We start from the raw sequence: 22342 nt of genomic DNA, 5'->3' as shown, positions 1-22342 counted from the left end.
TGTGGGGAAAGGAACGAGAGAATCCAGCACTTTCTTGGACTGAGAGAATTTATCAGGGACTTGTGGGCAGGTGAATTCTTTGCGTAGGAGGCTAATGAGGATCTCTTTGTTGTTACTGCAGTACCTGCTGTGAGAACTGTGCTTCTGCTTGCTAGACAGCGGCTGACAAGGAGGGTGGAGGATCAGCAGTTTTTCACAAGGGTTGCTGTGGTCAGATTTCAATGCAGAGCACGTGTGAATAATCCAATCTGTGAGCACTGCTTTTTCAGTTTGTCACAGATGCAGAGGGAGCAAGGAGAATGGGGCAGGTCGGTTGGAAGGGTCTGTGTCTGTCGCTTTTTGATTATAAAACCGAAAAATATGTCATTGCGAAGAACAGGAAAGTAGGGATTCTCTATCGAGTGTTGCAGCTGTCCATCCTGGCTTACCTGGTGGGGTAAGTGCAGTAAGGGTCACTCTGTGCATATGATACTATCTCAGTTACATTCCGATGGACCTGAGTGTCGTGGTTGTTATGGGAGATTGTATGGAGTGTGTGTGTGTGGGGAGGAGGGCATGGGGGTGGGGCTCTATAATGTGTTACCTGCCTAACAGGTTTAATATGAATGCTTGAATTTCCTAATCAAAATAGGGATTTTGTGAAATGTAAGACACTAATATCTAGATTCCCCCAGTAGAAATATTTAGCTTCCCCCTCCCCTTTTACCATTTAAGATTATCATGAGGTTTAAAAATAGAGCAAATGTTACTATTGCTTTATGATGTATTATTTATATCCTTATTTCCATGATCTATAATAATGGTCCCAAACCACTGGAGTTAACCTCTCTTAGAAGCTGGATGTTTGTGGTCATTATTGCTTGCACTTGGGATATGCCAGGTAAGGTTTGACTCTGTGTGGCTCTATTAAATGCAGCATTCTGGGTGTGATAATGGCTGTATGATGGAACGGAAAGCAAAATGAGACAGTCCTGAGCAGCAAATTCCTTTGCTGAGCGAGCCGGAATAGGCGGCAGGGGTGGGAATGCATGTTGGCCGTCTCACATATGTTTCAGAGCAAGGCTGGTTGGCCTTGGCATGGTGACAGCTCCAGCACTGCTCAGAGAGGTTCCAGTCCTGCAACATACTGAGCACCTTCATGTCTCGTTGAACTCAATGCCTCACACCTCACGGGATCAGACTCTGAATTATCAAGCTCCATGTCCCAACAGGCTGATGAATTATGTGTAAAACATGTGCTGTTCTTCCCTGAATATCAGGGGCTTCCCAGAATGTCCAGGATGCTATTCATAAGAGTCTCCAACCAAAAACACTAGCTTAGCAGCTGTTTGTCCTTTGCGTGCCCCTTCCCTGCACCGAAACTGAATCAATATAGCAGAGTCACTCTGCCTGTTGGGTTTATTTATAGAAAGGTGCATAGCTGCTGAGTGTACATTAATTAGCGAATAGGGATGGAGTCTCAGAAGCCTGGCATATGTTACCTGTTAAAGAAGGAATCCTGTAGATATGATCCCCCCTCTCCTGAGAAAAGAGGATACTAAAGTGACTTCTGCCTGGGAGACACTGAAAACACTGGGTAAATGGACTGTTCCTTTTCCTTGGTGTGTACCTAGAGGACCATACAACTAAGTGTGATTGTTGTTGTGTTAACCCCTTTGCCCCTCAGCCACAGTGATAAATGGAATTAGCATGATGATTTATTATTCACCAGCGGCCATTCAGGTGGGCAGCTCTGTGCATGATGTGCACATCTGCCCACACTGGATGCCCTGTTACATTCAAACGGGGGAAGCTAGAGACCTGCCTCAAACAGAGTCACTTTCAAGTTCTTGCTGGGAAAAAAAAGTGGTTTTCTTGAGAAAACAAAAACGTCTGAGAATTTGCAGGGGAGGGGAGATTTTGTGGGTTTATTCTTAATCTGCCTCTAAACGCAGGCATGGGTTAGGCATATGACGCTGCCATACCCAGCCCTCATGGCAGCTGCTTGCACTTGGTGCGTACAGTGGCATGCCCAGTCCTCAGTGCATTCCAAGGGGTCCTACACACATTGCCCGCTCTCCTCCCAGCGAAACGTGCAGCCTGTAACCTGATCATTTAGCTTGTCTGAGGCTCTTCATTGATTCATTGCCTTGGCGACTGACAGCCCAAACTCTGTGGAATCAGTCACAGAACCTTCTTCCCAAATGGTGAAGGGGCCAAGAAAGGTGAGGAAAGGAGGCTATCAGAGCTCTTGTATGTAATGAGAGATTGCAAAACCGCAGGTTAATTAGCTCGGGAAAGAGAGATCAAAGGGGACATAACAGAAATTTAAGACTGCGATAGGCATAGTGCAATCTGATTGGGCCTTTTATACTCTTTGCCACAATTTGAGAACATGGAATCACAGGTTGGGAACAAGGGCAGATTAATTTTGAACGGATAAAAGGACATTTCCTCCTGCAGTGTGCGGTTGGCCAGAGGAGATCATGGAAACCATGAATTCTAAGGTCCAAGCTGAGCCCAGGCATAAAGTAGGTGCAGAGCCCATTTAAGTTAACGGGCACCTAGGCACCAGGGTTGTAGTTGGCCAACATACCAGAGCTAGATAATTCTGTGAACAATGATGTAGGCTAGGATAGCGGCAACTGGACCTCAGGCTTCGGAGTGTCAGCTGAGCAGGGCAAGAAGGAATCTTGTGGCGCATGGCACAGCTCACCAGGTGTGTTGTGGTGGAGGCAGGGTGTTGCTTCTCTCTGGTATTTTCCACTACCATAGGAAGAAGACCGGCTTTGCCAGATCAGTGGTCTCACCTGGAGTGGTGAATGCTGCATTTCTGTGAAGCTCCCTTCATCTTTGTCTGTGACCAGCAGCTTTTGGATTTTCCCCACTCCCAATCCACGCCTTTATGGAGAGGTTACACTCCTCCTGCAGCCAGAAGGGCTCCTGGCCGCTGTGCTGCTCCTATGGTTGCTGTGCTCCTGCCACAGTTGGCCTAGGGTGCAGTTCATGAAAGAACACACAGATCTGACCTCTGGGGATGAAAGGGAGGGAGTGGAGTGTGGACTTCATGCTCCCAGTTTGATCTGCTAAACCCCACCAAGGACCCACGCCCAGAACCCCCACTTCAACCTGCAGTGGGGTTAGCTTCTGCCATTATACTGGCAACGCTTTCCATGCATTGCCTGGCACACAGCCCCATTCAGTGTCCCCTCCCGTATGGTCTCCGCTAACTGCCACAGCTCCCTCACGTGCTGCAGGTGTCAGATGATGGGGTGATCCTTCCTCAGCTGTGCAGGTTCAGCTTCCAGTCCCTTTGTTCATTAGATAGTATCTTGCTGGGTGGGACTCACATTCCCAGTCAGCAGAGGGAGGTCTGTGCCACCCTGAGAGCTGCTCCTAATGCAGGAGGGTGGCAGCCCCTGCTCTACATGTGACAGGGTGGCTGGAGTCTCGGCAACAAAACCTGCCCAGGGGAGTGGCTTTGGCTCGGGCATGCTGGTTCCATTACACTGACACATGGAAAAGCCTACACCCAGATGGAAATACTCCCTGTGGATTTCTGCAAGCAAATTCCTGCCCAGCTTGCTGGGCTGCATCTCCCTAGCAGTGACCTGCTGTGGGGCTGGCAATTTTGTGGCAGGTTATAAAATGCGTATGTATTTGTCTGAGTGATCAGGCAGAATCCTGGGGGCTGCTTGGGTCTCTCAGGTAAATACATCCACCAGATGCCAAAAAACGACTCCCACAAAACACACGTTATCGGTAATAGGAGTCAGTAAATCCCAGGTAAATAGCAGAGCAGGATGAGACTAACAGACAGGGCTGGAGCTTCCACTCTTCCCCATTGAAGTCAATGGGAGCTTTGCCTGGGTAAGAATTACCTGGGCTTGGGCCATATATGCTATCCGATACACAATATCATCCGTTCCACCCAGCTGCCGATGGTGAGCTGAGCAGGGGAGTGGGAGTCTGGAGACCTGGGTTGTATTCCCAGCTCTGCCATTGAGTTAGTGTGATGCTGGGCAAGTCACTTCCCTTCACTTTTCCCCATGTGTAGAATAAGAATAACAATACTCTGACCCCTTGTAAAATGCTGCAAGATTGACGGACGGAAAGTGCTGAATGTTCTGTTAGCCACAGTGTTTTGGGTGCATTGGAAACATTCAGGAGTTGAGGTCATTAGTGGATTTGCTGGACAAGTGACTTGCATCATTTGCATATTCTGATTTATCCTTGAACTGTGCTTCACCCCAGCACAACCCTTCTCTAGCTAACATCTCACACTGGCCCATTCAGCTGGCCATCCTGGCTAATGCTGCTGCCTGCTGTGTTGTTCACAGGTGGGTATTTGTTGTCAAGAAAGGCTACCAGGACTCGGACTCCTCCATCCAGAGCTCCGTCATCACCAAGCTGAAGGGCGTGGCTTTCACCAGCACCTCGGAGCTGGGGGACAGGCTGTGGGATGTCGCCGATTATGTCATCCCCCCACAGGTTTGCACAGTGGCTCCGTTGCTGAGTCACCTTTGCTTTGTTCCTCACTTTCTTCTGCTAGAAAGACTGGTGGCTAATTCCAGCTTGGTCGCTATTGGAAAGGCTGGGTGAAGTTACCAGAATTTAAGCAGGTGAGTGGTCCCACTGACTTAATGGAGACTGCTCACCTGCTTAAAGTTAAGCACATGCTTAAGTGGTGTGCTAGATTAGGCTCTAACTGAACAGAGCCAACATGAATAAATGCAATGCGTATCTGAAAACTCTAGGGAAACCCAGAGGTCTGGAGGAGAGAGAAGAATAAGTTGGTGGCACTGAATATGTGAGTTGCTTAAAAGGTCTGGCGGCTCACTTGATTCAATCCAAATGTCATATGTGCCCATTATCCACATGCAGCTGTACCTGCCAATGTGAGCTGAGCCCTGCTTGGAGGCACCCCTGGTGTTGTGCACATCGTGGATAATTGAGGACAGGATTGGGAGCTGCCCGACTCGCACTCACCAATGGCTATTTGCATGTCCACTTTCGCTTGCGCAGTCAGTTGAACGTGCACAAAAGTATGTGCAGGAAAAAAAGGGGGGGGCCCCACAGGGCTGAAAGTCTGATCCTTTCCAGTCTTGAAAAGACTTTTACAAGACTGCAAACACTGAGGCAGTGAGGTAGTGCAGAGGGCAGTAAAACAAGAGCAATGTACGCGGCAGCCTGTCACCATCCTCCTTTTGCTACCCTTTCTATCCACTGAAGTTGTGCATGCCAATAGAACTTCCATCTCGTGCCCCAGTCTGCACTCACTCCGATTTGGTACCACTGCTCTGCACTGCTCACTAGCCCACCTGGACTTTAAAACCAAATCTCATTGCTAGTGTGAAAAGTGTGGCCCCCAGTCAGTGTTTTATTAAGACTCTTCGTGGTAAATGGTCACAGTGCCTGAAACTCTATCCACCCTAGTAGGTGTCCAGGACTTTCATACCCATCAGCTTAGGTGTCAGGATATACGGCCATCTGCATAAATAAAACAGGGACCCTGATAATTATTTTCAACATGACTTGTGCCAGAATTTGCTGCTGGCGCTGTTACTATGTTTCACTCTGTTGTGGTGCCTCCTAGTGTACTGTGTACTCTAGGGATGGCATTTAACAATATAGAAATTTTGGCCCGGGCATTATTTCCTCTCCAGTATTTCAGTGAATCTGAGTGGGATGAATAGGGAAAAAAGGCTGTAGGTTACTGTTATGGCTCATTCCTATGGTTGCTTGTGTTTCACTCTGACACTCAGCTCCCTCACGCAGTTCAGGTGAGGAAGTAAGTGATCTGCGCTGCAGAAAATCATAAAGCAAACTGTGTTGTGATTGCTTCCCTTATTCCAAATACTTTAGTTTCCTGTAGCTGCTGACACCAGGCAGCTGCAGCACCAGTTACCGGTTTGTTACTGGAGAATACTGGGAGACTCTCACGGTCATAGTAGCAATGTTTGTAGTGCTGAACCTTTAGATGAACACACATCTTCTTCTGTCCCAACTTGTTCAGTCATCAGATGGCAACCGCTCATAGAACTTACACAATAAGGGACTGTACTTTGAAGGGGAGTGAACAGCGCCTGGCAAATGCTGCTTCCCATGGTCTCCAGGGCCTTTGGTTTATCCTCTTGATTATGCTTCAAGGTTAATGCATTTCACTCAAACCCACTCCCAAATGCCCCAGATGCCGCTGGTTGCTGGCCCCAGTACTAATTGATGGAGCAAAACAGGATGTGATGTTAGAGCCAAATGTATTTTTAAAAGCCAAGTAATGGTCCACTAAATAAAGTGTTTTCCATTGGCTAACCATGCAAACACAGTGCGTCACAGAACCCCTCCCTGGTGTGGAATTAGAACATCAGCCACAGAAGGTAAAGCATTTCTAGCATGTGTAGCCACTGCCATTAATAATACAGAACCAGTATGCTTGTGTCTGTATGTCAGTGCAGCAATGAAGATCTATTCTATATAGGTTCTTACCCTAGGACAGGTTCTTGTCCTGCCTTCATCACTTAGTATCTGATCGCCTTCTGGTAGTGCATTAAGCAATGTGACCAACATCTGAGGCACTCGGTATGGCCTTTTTCTCATCCTTTCCCTACTGTATGTGCAGTGGAGCATTTTGTTTTGGTACCGTTTGTTTTTATTTTATATGCCTGTTGCTCTGGAGAAGACAGGTTGGAGAAGTGCAGAGGGCACTTGGAGCAGGAGGTGATGAGGATCTGGGAGGATCCTTAGTTCTGGGGGAGTATATTGCAAAGTCTGGGGCCAGACCCCAAAGAAGCACTGTCTCCTGCACTGGTGAGCTTTACCTGTGTGGTGGACAGTATCATTGGGCCTGAGGGGAGCAGTTGTTCACCATAGTCCTTATTCTGGAGCTTTAGGTTTCTTTAGACATGCTGAGCCCAGGCCATGGAGCACCTTGAAGATAAGGACCAAGACCTTGACCATGATTTGCTGTTCTACAGGACCCCGGTGTAGAGAGTGGAGAGTTAGCATTTCTTAAGCACAGAAGGTTTCATGCCGAGGTCTATCACATCACTATAGTCCAGATGAGATGTGACCAAGGTCGTATAACAGGCCAGGTCATTGCCTGCCAGGATGGGCGGAGTCTCCTCATGAATTGGAGATGTAGAAGGCATTACTTGCAGATGCTGCTATGTGAGAGTGTAGCACCAGTGAGGACTCCAGGAGCCTCCTAAAGTATGGACTCAATCAGATCAGTGGGAAAGGCTGATCAGCCCACGACGCTTTAGAGCGGCTGACTCTGGAATTCTCTCCCACCTTCATTTCAGCTGGTGCCTCTGCAATTAATTGCCTGGACATTGGGTCTGGCAATACTTTATGCTGTGTGTCCAGCCTTTAATCCCAAAGGTTCCCAACATTCTTTATTGACCCTAGGCCCAATCCTGCAAGGTGCTGAGCACCCTGACTTCCCACTGACTTCAGGATCAAGCCCTGTGTACCTACCACATCCCTGAAATGCAGCCACCTCTGGGTGAAAAGTAGCGGCCATCTGGTGCACATCACAATTCGTGCTCTTACAGTCAAAGCCCTGGGATCTTTAATCTTCAAATGGAGCAGGCAGGAGCTCTGTTCTTGAAGCTCTCGTCTGACAGACTCCTACAGAGTAAACTGCAGGGAGCTCAGTTTATCAGCCTATGGAACTTGCTGCAGTTTATTGAAATTCACCCCGAAGGGCTGAACATACCCTGCAGGGATTTGAACAAGTGGCATTAGGGACCAAATTCATCCTGGCTGTTACTGTGCCGACTTCAGGGGTGTCACACCTGGGATTAAGTTGGCCCTAGATATTTCAAACCTGATGCGGAATCCAGTGAGCCGTTCCCTTGGGTTTCACGGGTAACTCCCTGGCAATCAGCAGGAGTCACTTGTTTCCCGTTCTGACTCTGAGCAGCCTGGTGATGTTCCGTGGTTTGCCTGCTCCTGCTCAGTATATTTCAGGCCATGCTGATGTCTGCAAGCAGCTTGTGTAGCTTGGTTGCTAAATGATATTAAGTGGCTCATAGGCTTTTAACACGTGTGACAAAACTCTTCCTCTACCTCAGAGGGTCCAGTGCTTCCTTCTAGCGGCAGGTCAGGGAACTGCTTCACCCCTTAGTGTTCTTCCACCCTCTAGTGGTGGGGGAGGATAATACGGCCGCTGTAAGATGGCCGCACCCTGCTGGCTCCCTGTCCTGTCTCTGGTTCTCACAGGCCCTTGCCCCTCCAGTGAATGGTCGGTGGGGGGGGCCTGGTCCCAGCCTCAACTCTGGGCCCCAACCCAGGGACCCTACACGCAGCAGCCTCGTGCTGTGGCTTCAGGAAAGCTGCTATCTTCCCTGGGTTACTTCCCTGTGCTCCCTGACTTAATGGCTAGACCCGGGTTGGATGGGGGTCCTTCCTGGCCTCCTTGCCAGGGAAGGTTCTTGACCTCTGCTAGCCCCACGGGCGTGGCAATGCCCAAACCAAATGTCCAGTTCAATCTTCCCCTTCTGGCAGGGTCTCTTCCCTTAGGCCTCCAGGCCTGGGAAAGGTCCTTTGCCCTCTTCGGTCAAGGTTTTTCCCTCCCCCAGTCTTTGTACCTGCAGAGGAACCCCGGTGGGCCAGTCTGTATTCCACCTTGGTTCCACGGCCCACCAGGGATATTAGCTGGCGGCTCTGTCATGGAGCCTTGAGCACGGGCATGCACCTGGCGCAGTTCACCCCTCATGCCGGTCCCTTTTGCAGTGTGAGGGAGACCCTGGCGCACGTATATCTGGAGTGTGCAAGGTTGCAGCCCCTATTCCGGCTCCTGCAGAACCTCCTCCTGAGGTTCTGGCTGCGCATCTCCCCACACCTTCTCATGTATGCACACCCCATCCACGGCCCCACAAAGTCACGGGACCTCCTAGTCAACCTCCCCCTTGCCTTGGCCAAGGTGGCCATCTACAACACCAGGGAGAGGATGTTGGCTGAGGAGGTGCTGGGGTCACGTATCTGGGCAGAGTTCCTTTGGGCCGCGTCTGTTGACTCCTTACCCACTTTTGAGGCGCAGTGGGCGCTGTCTGGGGTTCTGTGCTCGGTGTCCCATTCCAGTTCCCTTCGTTTAGCCCTTTGACCTTCACGCCTGTTCCTTTTTTTTTTTTTCATTCATTGTCCCCTGTGATCAGTTGAGTCCCGAGCTCAGTAGCTCCTCCCCTTAGGCTGAGAGAGGGGCTTTTAGCCGTGGGCAGGTGCACGTCCCGGAACCCAAATAGTAGCATCCTCCGGTAGCCATCCGGTCTGACCCTGTCACACGCTATAGTGAGCGTCTCTACCTGGGTTAGTGTTAAGAGGACTCTTTGTCCAGGCAGTTCAGGATTGTCCTGAGTCATCCTGATGAAATCATTGTGGACTGAATGGAGCTGGGTTCCCTAGTCTGGATCTCTCTCTGCCCCCACCATCAACAGCACCTACTGCCCGTATTTCAGGCCCTCTCTAAAGGTAACATTCACTCATGCATTTGTAACCAGGAGAGGCAGACTCCAGCCCCGCAGCCTTGTGTACAATTATAGCCGTCAGCACAGACCAGCACGAGCCATGTGGAGAACAAATGTGTCTTGTGGTGCTGCAGAGGGACCAGGCTTCTGATTCTCTCTCAACCATTTCTCGCTTATGGGAAATGAGAGCACAGCTGTGCTCTGGGAAGGGTTCCGAACCATCAGCAAGAGCTGGCTCACTATTCCTGCTGGTATTTTATGTTGCTCATCAGCTGAAAAGCTGCCTCCAAAGAGTATAGTTGCAATTGTATGTTATCATGGCTGCAGCATGTGGTTTCATGCCTACAGTTTACATGATCAGGTTTCTCATGCATTGTATATGACAGGATACAATATCATACCTGCCTGAGGCAGAGTGGCTTAGTGGATAGGACGCTAGTCTAGGCTTTAAGAGACCTGGGTTTTATTTCCAGCTCGGACACAGGATTCCTGGGTGACGCTGGGCAAGTCACTTCATCTCCCTGTGTCTCAGTCTCTCCATCTGTAAAATGCAGATAATTGTATTGACTCCCTTGCTAAAGCGCTTTAAGATCTATGGCTGAGAAGTGCTAGTAAGAATTATTTTGTTTTTATAAAGTAACACATCTGGAGTGATGGGTTCTTATTAGCACTAATGTTTTAAAGCAGTCCTAGGGGTTAAAAGGGTTTATAAATCATCTTTGCCTCTTCTTCTTTTTTTTTTTTTAGGGTGAAAATGTTTTCTTCATTATGACAAATCTGATTGTGACCCAAAAACAAAGGCAGGACACATGCCCTGAGGTAGGAAGAACTGCCCCCACTTCCTCCCCCGTCCCCAAATATGGATGACAACGAGGGAAGTTGAGAAGCATGAATACTTGAGAGGATATGAACATAGCTGGGGGGCAGGGGTTTTGCTCAGGCCTGTGTGAGAGTAACTCAACATGGGAAGAAGCGGATTAGCCATTGGGGAGGGCGGAATCAGCTGGCTTAATTTTCAGAGGTGCTGAGTGCTTATATCTCCCATTGACATCAATGAGAAGTGCAGGACCTCAGCACCACTGAAGGTGAGGCCATTACAGCATACGGTCAGTTAGAGAAAGGTAAGGGAGAGTGGTCATTTGAGGGGATCAGAGAATCCAGATGAAACAATCCTGGGTTTAGTGTAGAGAAGAACCTTCTAGGAGTGCCAGAAGACAAAGCCTGAGAGCTCTGTGGACAGGGATGGTCTCAGAGCGCCGTCTCATGGTGTGAGGTAGCCCTGCAGGCACCCATCCTTAGATCCCTATTAGTTCTTTACAGTAATTTACAGTCAGGCTGGACTACTTAAAATAGGATCGCCCTTTGTGTGATCCTATTTATTTAATCTTCTCCCAAATACGAAGTCTTTTAGCCCCTTGGGCCAACCCTTCTCCTTCATTCTGGAGTCCCCGTCCCTCCCCCTGGGGCCTTCAGGCAAGTTTCCTCTCTTTTCTTCAGGAGTCCCTCAGATGCTCTCCTGGGGCCTGTGTGTAATTTTCAGATCCGCAGCAGCTTTAAACCAGCTTTTTCTCCCAACTTTGTGGTTCAGTCCTTCCCTCCCCGGGCTGGCAGTTTTTCTGCCGTGTGTCCCTTGTTAGCAGGGAAGAGGCACAGTGTCTACTGCCCTGTTCCCCAGAGCTTGCCCTGACTGGCTGGCAGGGAGGGGAGCCTGCCTCCATCTTACACTACAAACAACAGTAGCCTGGGTTTCCTGCAAACACTAACTATTCCCCAGGACCTCTTCCTCTCTCCCAACACTTATTTGCCTCTAGTCCCTGCTAGCTTTAAAGGGGACAGTTCCTCTGCTACAGGCCCCATCCTGAGAGGTGCTGAACACCCTCAGTTCTCGCTAACTCCTGCTCAGCACTTTTCAGGATTGGGTCCTAAATTAGGCAAGGAACAGGAGGTCTTTCCAGCCCTATTGTAAAAGACTCCGTGGAGTCCCAGTTCGTTAGTGCCAGGAACCTGAGCGGGCTGGGCTGCTGTCAGTCATAAACATGTAGAAATGTTTTGCTCCGTTATTTACCTTCTCATCAGCTTCCTTCCTAACTTTGCCCTGTCCTGGGCCAGTTTTTGTAGCAAACGCCAGCCTCTCAGTCATTTCCTCTAGCTGGGCTCCGTAGCTGTCTGCAGAGGTCATGTGAAATAAAGCACTCTGGAGGCCAGTCAGACTACAGAGCTTAGCTGGGTAAAACAACACTGCACTCCAGAGGCCAGGTTAGCACAACACGCAGCAATGGAAGAGGAGTAAGAATGTGTTCAATCAAACAGGACGGCCCTGCTTTATTTCAGGGTGAGAAGGTTTTTAGATTAAAACAAAGGTAGCGTTAGCCCATAATCTTAATAATAGTTTGTTTGTTTTTAGAGACCTGTGGGTGCTGGGGAGTGCAATCTAGTTTCCCCTTATTTTTCTTGCTCACAATTGTTCAGAAGCTAGTGATGGGCATGGCATAAAAATAAGCTTGATAGATAGACCCAGTCCCAGGGTTCATTACTCGTTTTTTTTCTGCAGGGCTGCGCTTGAGTGTTAGCATGCACACCTGTCTGTTAAACTAACCCTTTCCTCCAGGACAATGATATTTTCATGTAATCCCCATTGCATAAGAGAAACACTCGGTGGCTCTTTGTAAAGGTGACCTAATTACCCTACAGACATCATCCTTGTAAATCTCATGGAAGTATGCCAACCAGAGAGAAAGGACCTAAGTGACTTAGGAGCACAAGGGAATCCAGTTTCTAAATCACTTAGGTGCTTTTGGAAGTCTCCCGTAATTACCGTGATGAGGAGGAAGGAAAACATAATATTTTACTCCCCTATCAGAAAACTTGCTCATCCAGCCTGAGTGGAAGAGCAGAATTTGGCAAGGTTGACATGAGTTCAGAGGTGTCCCTTTTCACTTAGTTCTTCACCCCCAAAATGCAAACCTAAGTCTTTTTGGGGTGGAGGGTCCATGCAGTGTTATGTGGAGGAGAATTCCAGTGAAAGCACACATTGCTTTCTGTCACATGCCTTACTTGCTGCAATCATCTGCTTTGCAGAGCACTGGCATTCCAGACGCACTGTGCTCCAAAAACAGCGACTGCCCTGCAGGGGAAGCTGTCATAGCTGGCAATGGTAAGAGATGAGATCATCCCCCTCCACTCCTCCTTGTGTAGTGAGCTTTCCTTCTGGTGAAGACAAGTCTCCACTTAAGAACTTCGCTTGAAAAGACTACTGGAGGGGGAGGTGGAGCCATATGGGAGTCCCTGACCCAGAATAGCAGGGGTGCTGCAGGTCAGGATTCAGGTGCCTTGGCAGAGCTTGAGAAAGTGGCTATGGGGGTGGACCCAGGACTGGAATAGTTGGGGATCCTGCAGGGCAGGATGAAGATGCATCAGCAGAGCTGTGGGAAAAACAGTGCACGTGGCCCTAACCAGTGTTCTTAATCTTCTCCTCTCATGAGCACAAAGCCGACATAAATGACAGTAATACTGTATTTTACCATTGGTTGACTTGTATCCTATGCTGGCTGACTCATTCTTAGCAGCAGCCAGGCAGGGTCAGCTGGCTCCAGCACCTAGCCTGGGCCTAACAGGATTTCTGGTGCATGGCATTAAATATATTGCAGAATCCCCAAGGATCTCCCTGGGGCAGAGATTTCACAACATGTTCCTGGTTCTGAATGCAGCAGGTTGGGAGTCTGGCTCCAGGGGAGTTGCCCAAGAAATTTGGCATGAATAACTGGGCAAAGAGCTGTGGAGGATAAGTGTGCTGGAGTAGTGGCATGGTCTGGGCTTCAGGAGATGGAGCTGGCCAGTCAGCAAAACCCTTTGGAGGCCAGTTTATGAGGACATGAAAGATCTTAAGTAATTCAATAAAGCCATTGTCCTTGCGCTTTCCTGCACTTTGTCTGTGCATGGCCAGGGAGGGACAAAGGAGGAACAGAAGAGGAAAATGCATCTGCAGCACAGCCCGTGATATCAGGAACACTCCCTCTTTAACAGGAGATGGCAAGATATGGGATATGTCCATTGCTCTCAGAGGGCAAAAGCGCTGGGATCTCCAGGGCAGTTGGGACTGTGGCCTTGGGTCGGGCAGTATCCCCGGGAGTTGGGGGATGGGTATTCACTGCACATACCCTTGCACATTTGGTTGGCCCTGGGCCATAGAAGTCACTGTGACAGTTCCTCCTGCCTCCCTGTGTGCTGCGAAGGGTGGTGGTGATTAGCAGCAGCCCGGCTCTTGCATTCCAAAGTGACCTGGCCTTTCTGAACTGAATCAACTGTTCCAGGAGGCCCAGCCTGAGCCAGGCACTATAGCGTGGTCTGCTGAAACCGAGGTCAGCAATTGACAAAGGATCCAAAGAAAGGGAACCCCTGGATGTGCCATGTTGGACTCCTGTTCCCTAAGGAGATGAAAGCAAATACTTAACTATGCTGAGCTGCTGGGACTGTCATGGTCTCAGATGTCTCCAGTCAGGAACTGAGAGGAAGCAGCCTCGACTTCCCTTTCAACCATCTTTATTTGAAATCATTGACTTGTTTACAGCCCATGTAAACAGAGCGGATTACAGTCACCCGGGCCAGGTACTCTGAGGCAGCTCAGAACAACAGAGCAGTTGTTCAAGCAGGGAGAGAACATTTCACAGCTGGGAGGATTTAGGGTTACATGAAGAAAAAACAAATGTTTAATCAGCCCTACTGGGCCAGGGAAAAGGGAGGTGGCAGCCTTGAGTGACCCTTTCTATGACTTTGTCTGCACCACAGGGGTCAAGACTGGCCGCTGTTTGAAAGCCAGGGACAACGTCAATGGGACATGTGAAATACTAGCGTGGTGTCCGGTGGAGAAAAAATCCAAACCCAAGTACGTTCCCCTTCTTGCACTGTTACTGAGCATGAGTTGCCTTACTTTTGTCTTATTCTGAAGCATGACCTCTGTGTCCTAAGAAGCAACTGAAGCTAAGTCGCTGGGCTGTATTTACAGAGATTCCTGTTGGCTTGAATGCACCAGGTTAGAAAACATCTGCTATGTTTAAAATGTGTCAGGGCAGCAGGAAAATCTGCATGAGGGTGCCTTGGGGCTTGCATCTTGCTCCTAAACATGGTACACATGCTTCTTCCAGGGCATCCTCCAACTCTCGCTGCTCCCCAACTCCCTCTAGCACTGCCCTTCTCTCAAACAACTCACTGACAAAACAGGACAGTTGAGGGAGGCTGAACAAAGGGGAAGAATGGGAACAAAACTGATCCTGAATAGGAGCCCAGGACCTGGGTGCAGCAGCCCTTATCTCAGTTTTCAGGGGGCATTCTGCACGATTGGACTCCAGTTCTGCTTGTTAAATGGAAACGTCTGTGAAATGACTGACCAATGGGCAAAGGAACGATGAGCATGAACTCAAGTGAACTTTGCCCCTTCTCTTTCAGGAAAGCACTTTTAGCAAACGCAGAAAACTTCACTGTCTACATCAAAAACTCAATCCGCTTCCCTAAGTTTAATTTCTCCAAGTAAGTGTGTGCCTGTCTCTGTTTTATTTCCTCTCTCAGCACCTTTCTTTTGTCAATAATGCAAATGGCTTCTCTGTTTTTTCTCCTCAATGCATGGGGGCAGGTGATCTGAACACTCCTGTCTAGGATGCTGAATGTTTGCCATTGGTAACTGGAAGACAGTGTTTGGCTTCTGGCTATGTAGGACCAGGGAAGGTAATGAAGGGTTTGAGTTTAGGGGAAGATTGCCAGTCTGGTGAGAGCCCCCCAGCCAAACAGTGGCTGGATTTAGACTGCCACTCGTGGAATGTAATCTCTGACAGCTGTCTGGCTACATGCATCCAAGCTGTCACTGCACTGACCAATGGGATGAATAAGATCCATTGTTTCCATCACAGGATTTTTATTAATCTAACTGAATAACAAGCCCATGTATATGAATACGGGGGTATTCCCATCCCACCCCAGAGTACCACTGGGCCAGCAGCCTATCTAACAGGCACTGACATGATCTAAACCCAGCATGTCCATCACACAGCAGTATATGGGGAAAAGAGGAGTGGACTACTTGGGCCTTCATTTTAGAGAGAAACCAACTCCCTAAGATGGGGGAAGCTGATGGGGGATTGTGTTTTTACCGGGTAGGTAAAAAATAAGAACATTTTGCTGTTTCATCTCCAACACAATTATTATTGCGCTGTAAAAATGAATTAACCTGGGCAAGTTTCTGTGGAAAATGCTGTTTGTAAATTTTCCACGTGTAAGGCTGGGGGTGAAGGTGCAAATAGGAAATGTTGGCTGTGGCTCTGTTTACAGAAATCGATATAGAAATGAGCATTTTCACTCCATCGCTCTGTACAGCTTCAGTTGTACATTTCTAGCGCATTGTTGTGAGAGAGAACATGATGCAGAATTGCTATGCGGAGCTCTGCTTAAAAACTGATGGCATGATCCAGGCATGGTTCCAGTAGTCACTGTTTAAATGAGAGCTGGATCCTTCTTTAGACCCAGCTCTTGCTGTCACGTCTGCATGGGTGTAAATCTGCCCATTTGGATCTATCTGCGGGCTCAGTCAGGGTTTGTTTGCATCCCAGCACAGCAGGACGCATGCACTGGGCACGGCTGCAGTGACACGCACAGGATAATAGGGTTAGTGACAAGGATGCCTTCTCTGCCCTATTGGATTATTATGATGGGTGTGATATCCAAGAGGAGACTCATCTCTGTGGCTGTGGAAGAGACTCTTCCTAAGGCTGCTCTGTAGGGCAGGCAAAGAGAAGGGTCAGACTGGTTCTGTTGTTTCCCATATGCAGGACTAATGTGCTAAACACTGATGATGACTTCTACCTGAAAACCTGCCACTACAGTGCACAGCACCTCTACTGCCCCATATTCCACCTGGGCAAACTCGTGAGCTGGGCTGGGAATGACTTTCAGGAAATGGCCTCTGAGGTATAAACATCCGTCATTCTGTTATGCACCGCGCCAGCTTGACGATTGCTTCTCTCTGGAAAAGCTGGTGATGAGTTGCTCGCTGGATGTTTCCTTGAAATGTCTGTTTTGGACATATGTAAAGAACTCGGGGACCTTGCACGTGAAAATGTCACCCTCCCAGCCACAACCAGCTTTAACAGCGTCCCTTGAAGGACAAGATGGGTGAAGTAATATCTTTTATTGGACCAACATCTGTTGGTGAGAGAGACGAGTCTTTGAGCTACAAAGAGCTCTTCCTCAGATCCCTTGAAGAGCTACATTTAACTGTACTCCCTAAAGGAAATGTAGGTTTCATGAATACACCATTGACTGGTGCTTCCTTCTATGGAACCCTTTCAAGGCAAAAGAAATAGACTATTTTGCTGTTAATGCTTAGAGTGAAATTCACCCCTGTACAGAGGAGCCTAAGCCCCTCTCACATCCCACACAATTAGGGTTATGTGGTGCACAGACAAAGACCTCATGCTAGTCCTCTGCACAGGGCTGAATGTTGACCTTACTGGACAAACGTCCTCTTCGCTGAAGTGAACAGGTCAACTAGTACGAACTTAATGAACACCCCGGGCATGAAAACCCTTCTTACAACAGATGGGCCCTTCTAGATGGGGATGTCATCCGTGTCAGGGCACTGTGAGGAAGCTCTCAGTGAAACTGTCTCCAGATGCCCAGCATGGGAAAAGCCAGAATGACTGTCGAAAAATATGATTAACCTCAATTGCCTAAGTTTTACTCATCCTGATCTGAGTATGTGTTCAGGACCAGGGGAGCCTGATTCTCCTCTTTTATCTCCCTCGAGGGTCACTCGGCAGAGGAGCAGACATTATTTAAAAATGAACAAAGCAAACCAAAAAAGCACACTGAAAACATGTCTTTCTTTCATTAAGGGTGGTGTGATAGGAATTCAGATTGAATGGGACTGTGATCTTGATAAACCTCCTTCTGAATGCAACCCTCACTATTCTTTTAGCCGTCTGGATAACAAGTTTGCAGCAAAATCCATCTCCTCTGGATACAACTTCAGGTAATCAAAGGCAGTGATAGGACTGGCTATGACTGTGTAGCTCTCAGGCACCGGAGCCCTTGAAAATACCGCTGTAGCAGAATCAGCTCATAGGTTAAATCAGATTCTGTTCCTGGGCCTGGCTAACTATTTCAGATGAATCGATGCCAGTTCCATGGTATATGGCCTTTTAAAATTTTCATCACTGTTCACCCACACACACAATCATTCTGCAAAGCTAGTACTCTCCCTACACCGCAGACACAGAAGTCTTGATGTATCGGCAGTGATTCCTAATCTAGATTTACAGAGATTTTTCTATGGGTTCTGTGAAGTCTTTCATATTCTGCATTAAGCTGCTGGTCCTGCGTCATCACCCCCACCAGGGTCAGCCAGCCACCGAGAGAGATCCAGGGGTTCAAGTCATGAAACTGAGGCCTGGTCTACACTTACCTGGAAATTCGGTGGTAGTCAATGGCAGTTATGCAAGCTACTCAGAGTAGCTTGCGTAACTCCTGTCGACTGCTGTACTTCCGTTCTGCACGGTGTCTTCACCGCACTGCGCCACTTGAGGAGGTGGTTTTACTACATCGCCTTCCTGATGGATTGAACAGGTCTTCACTGACTGCTCAATCGATCCAGAAAGATCAATCTGACGGTGGCAACTTTGCCACCATCGTCAGTGTAGACACACCCTGAACAGGTGTAGGGCTTTTACCTTCCATTCTCCCAATGACATAATAAGGAAATGTATGGTGAGGCCATTACAGTGATTTCAGAGGTATTAAGGCTACTCAAAAAGAAGGGCTTTCCAAACAGTCTGGCTCAGGCTAGAAATGAAACATGATGCCAAGAACTGGCTGATGCAGAACCCATCCATATGCTTTTCTGAGAGCTCAAATTTAGGACAAGATCATGCTTGTTAATCAAATGTGTCCCTAATTTGTAAAGGGAAATACACCTGGGTTTTAACAGAGAGGGTGAATTCAGACATGTTCTTAGCTGAGGGAGGCAGATGAGTGGGTTAAAAATCAATGTTCTTGCATTCTCTACTTTCTAGATTTGCCAAATATTACAGGGATGCTGAAGGAGTCGAGTACAGGACACTGATAAAAGCATATGGAATACGCTTTGCTGTGATGGTGAATGGCAAGGTGAGGAGCCTATACCAGGGTATTTCTGGTCCTGGAAGAAACAAAGGGGGAGACTTTTGTTGTTGGGTTCCACTGGAGTGCGGAAGGGCATCACTAGGGCAAAACCATCCCCTTGTTTGGGATGGGGAAGGACTCTGGGAGGCAATGTTTCATAGCAAGCAGACTTAATACACAAAGGGAAGAAAACAGCCAGGAGTGCAGCTCAGGCTGAAGGGAAGCACTGGGTTGCTTAAAGTAAGATTAATAGACTAGTCAATCAGCCTGCAGGATCCACTCTACACCTCTCATTGAAGCTCATTGAGGAAACTGGTTCATGTGATGTCCGGCAGTGCGAGGACTATGGACGATATTATGTGGTTTCCTGTCAATACCCACTGTAGTATGAGGAGTAGAACTGGAGAAGGAGCCTCAGTGTTCAGGAGAGACCTGGTCTGGTGTGACACCAAGGGGTCAGGAATGGAAGCAGGGCCAGGCTACTACCAGACAACCCATGCCTCTTTGAATGTAGCATTATTCTCAAAGCACGCTCAGTGACTCTGCCTGCTCGCTTCCATCACGTACTGCTAATGAAACATATTTTATCCCAAGTATAACTCTTGTCATTGGTTCAGCTTGTGGTAACTGCTCAGCTCGCACTAAGTATTTTATATTTCTTTCAGGCAGGTAAATTTAACATCATCCCAACGATAATCAACGTGGGCTCAGGACTCGCGCTTATGGGTGCAGTAAGTAAATGTATCATCATGTTTATGGATGAAAGAAAAGCATCAGAACTTGAGCCATGTTCGAAGCCTGTGGTTGAGATGTTACCAGGATAACAGTTTGCCTGAAAAAATAGCCAAGTGTTAGGAGGGCTGATTGGTTGGGTTTGTGTCTTTAAAAGGGAGGCATCAGCTAACACACTTTGTGCTGTGTGCACCTCAGCATGGCATAAGACATTAGGAAGAATACAGATACTGCAGTCATGAGCACAGTGTAAATGCTTAGATTATAAACTCTGCCATAGCCTTTCAGTTTTCCTCCTTTAATCAGTGCTCACTGCAAATTAGACCTACTCACCTACTATTGCACTGGAGAGATGCAACACATGGCCCAAGGAGGAAGCTATGATATATGACATTTCTTTGCTCAGATACCATGGTGATGAGTGTGGTATGAAAGCCTAGACACAAGGTTAATCCTATTATCACTGAATTCTTCTTATTATACTTCTGAATACTTCTTCGAGTAGTGTCCCTATGGGTGCTCCACTGTATGTGTCTGCGCCCCTGCGCTGCTGATCAGAGAACTTTGGTAGCAGTGTCTGTTTAGCCCTCGCATGTGCAATACCCAAACGAGAGGACAAGGTGACGGTGAGAAGGTCATGATTACCGTAATAAACAGCGGTCACAGCATGCCAGCCGAGACTAGCCATTGTCAATATTTTATAGGCTGCACAGCACAGGTGAGTTTAAGGGGAGATTGGCAGGAGGATAACGTGGTATTCGATTTTCACAGGGAGATTATGCTTTTGCATTCAGTTGCTTATTACAGACCGTAAGATACTGCCTACAATATTTTGCAGGGAGCGTTCTTCTGTGACCTGGTGCTACTGTATCTGATGAAAAAGAGCAGCTTCTATCGAGACAAAAAATATGAGGAAGTGAAGTAAGTGGGACTTTTGTGCAGTGAGCTGTGTAACATTATACTGTACAATCATTACATGGAAATATAGAAAAACAAGAAGTTTTAATGGCAGAGGGAGGCCATTTGATTCCAGGAAATTACATGTGTACAGATGAATGCAGCAAGCTGCTCCCTGCATAAGTGATTGCTGGAGTCAGGGAATTAGGAAAGCTGCTGTGTCATTGTTCAGGTTGTCAGTGGTCTGCTGGCTCTCTCTCCAATAATGATGCTGATTGGAATCAGTGCAACTACTAAAGCACTGGATGGCTCATCCTTTCAAGGATAAAGATGAAAGACAGAACTCCAGCCCACCAGCTACTATGTGAAAGGGGAGCTTCAGGCCTAAGCTGATGTAGGCATGGTAGGGATGCAAAAGGGCCATGTCCTGCTCTCGGTTACGGCAGACTTCTACGCCACTCTAGTTCAGTCAATTGAGAATGGCAGAGTGAGTCATTCTGCTGCACTGGCATCCAGCTGATAATACATGGAGCCCAGAGTTCCTGTAACAGAACATCATCACCGGGTCAGAGCTCCATTGCTTTGAACACTCAAGTCTGCGCTTCACGCTGACGTTTATTTTTCATAAATGGCTCAGATGCATCCAATCTCCTTTTGATACATGGGTGTACGATCTACTTGAATTAACAGGGAGTTTACACATCTACATCAGTGGAACAGCTGACCCCACAGTTTCAGTCATGAAGTTGCCAGCAAACTGTGGGAAATAGATTTTTGCTTTTAAAAAAAACCAAAAAAAACCTGTACATCACAAATTCAGTGTTAGCGTCATGGACTATGTAAGGTTACTTGTGCCTGTGGATACGTGTGGAGCTTAGTGGAGCTATGGCAAAGTGCCAGGAGGCCATTTGCTGGCATTATGCAAAAATCTCTGACGTAGTGTAGCTGCTGTGATGTACAAATGGACCTTAAAAAGAAATCCATTGAAACAACAAACTTTTGTATGAACACTTATAGCGTCGTCAAAACAGACTACTTACAAAAATGGCCCAGTTCTGTTCATTAGCCAAGCCAAGCCAGGGGGAAATTTACCCATCCTCCAGTAGCAAGGATTTAAATATTTTTTGTGTCTGCCCCCTGGAAATGCTGACGGTCCCACCAAGACCTCAAAGCAAGGTGAATAAACTCAAGGTTCTGCTGACCTTTCACTGCCATTCTTGTGTTTTGTTCCCACAGGTTCAGTTCAAGGAAGTCTTTACCAGGTGGAACAGTGAATGGGAACCAGAACTCGGAATCGCTGGCTACATTAGACCAGCTGAGACAACTACAGACAGTTGAGACCTAAGTAAGGGTCTGTCAACTGGAAAACACGTTCCATAAAGACTATAGTGGTAAAACACAGCAACCAAACTTGGAGGGGGCGATACATGGATGCCCCAAGATCAGTTATGGCTATTCTGTACAAGAGAGCAGTTTGCTGAAAATATCACATCTTCTGACCTGAGGCATTCTTCCCTATCCTGTGCTCGTGATGCCTCTGTCAGTGCTTCAGAACTTTTGTCTTATAAAGAAAAATGTAGAAGAACCAGACATTTTTATATGTACATACGTAGATAACCAGCATTATCCCCTGGCACTGCATTGCTTTTGTTAGTGAAAGATCAGTGACATCAAACACAAACAGCCTTTGACCTTTTTCAGGAGGGTTGAGGCTGGAAAAGCAGACTCACCTTCTGTTCAGCTGCACTGCAATTGCTCCCAAATCCTGCTTGATCTACCTGCAAGAGTAGATTGAAATCATGTGGGCTGTTGTTGTCGTAAGATAAATGAGAGCCAGCCTTCCACACAATTTGTCTGTAGTTCAAGTAACATCAGACCATGGGAAAAGTGACTTGCAAGATGTTCTAACAGGAAAAGCCCTTACTATATAGAACACAGTATCCTCCTGTCTCCAGAGAAGCACTTCACCAACCCACCCCAAAACCAATTGGACTCCATGACATTTGCAGTTGGCCTGGCACAGCTCTCACGAGCAAATTAATACAGAACTTTTGTTGTGTCCTGTGTTTAAAAATACCACAATAACCTATAGTGAATGGATGAGGTTTGTCCCCTAGTACTTG

At 47.7% G+C, this 22342-nt stretch overlaps 1 protein-coding gene across 1 annotated transcript; it reads left to right on the top strand.

The window, feature by feature from the left end:
* The first annotated feature begins 299 nt into the window (after positions 1 to 299).
* Positions 300 to 21586, top strand: P2RX5 (purinergic receptor P2X 5). The gene is made up of 12 exons (XM_067565839.1): positions 300 to 436; positions 4320 to 4470; positions 10194 to 10265; positions 12525 to 12600; positions 14232 to 14328; positions 14889 to 14969; positions 16262 to 16400; positions 17327 to 17463; positions 18503 to 18596; positions 19256 to 19321; positions 20161 to 20243; positions 21456 to 21586. The coding sequence occupies exons 1-12, from the start codon at positions 300 to 302 to the stop codon at positions 21562 to 21564; spliced, it is 1242 nt and encodes a 413-aa protein (XP_067421940.1). The 3' UTR covers positions 21565 to 21586.
* The last annotated feature ends 756 nt before the right edge of the window (positions 21587 to 22342 follow it).

The sequence above is a fragment of the Emydura macquarii genome, unplaced genomic scaffold, assembly GCF_026122565.2.
Source record: "Emydura macquarii macquarii isolate MOO-44397 ecotype Brisbane River unplaced genomic scaffold, CSIRO-AGI_Emac_v2 contig_2699, whole genome shotgun sequence".
Taxonomy (NCBI): domain Eukaryota; kingdom Metazoa; phylum Chordata; order Testudines; family Chelidae; genus Emydura; species Emydura macquarii.
The sequence above is the reverse complement of the archived record's forward strand: the minus strand, read 5'-3'. Positions and strand labels throughout refer to the sequence as shown.

Excerpts from the sequence above, each read along its gene's own strand:
- P2RX5 (XM_067565839.1), top strand. The coding sequence starts at position 300 with ATGGGGCAGGTCGGTTGGAAGGGTCTGTGTCTGTCGCTTTTTGATTAT. Across the intron at positions 437-4,319 it reads ATCCTGGCTTACCTGGTGGG|GTGGGTATTTGTTGTCAAGA; the intron begins GTAAGTGCAGTA and ends TGTTGTTCACAG. Across the intron at positions 20,244-21,455 it reads AAAAAATATGAGGAAGTGAA|GTTCAGTTCAAGGAAGTCTT; the intron begins GTAAGTGGGACT and ends TTGTTCCCACAG.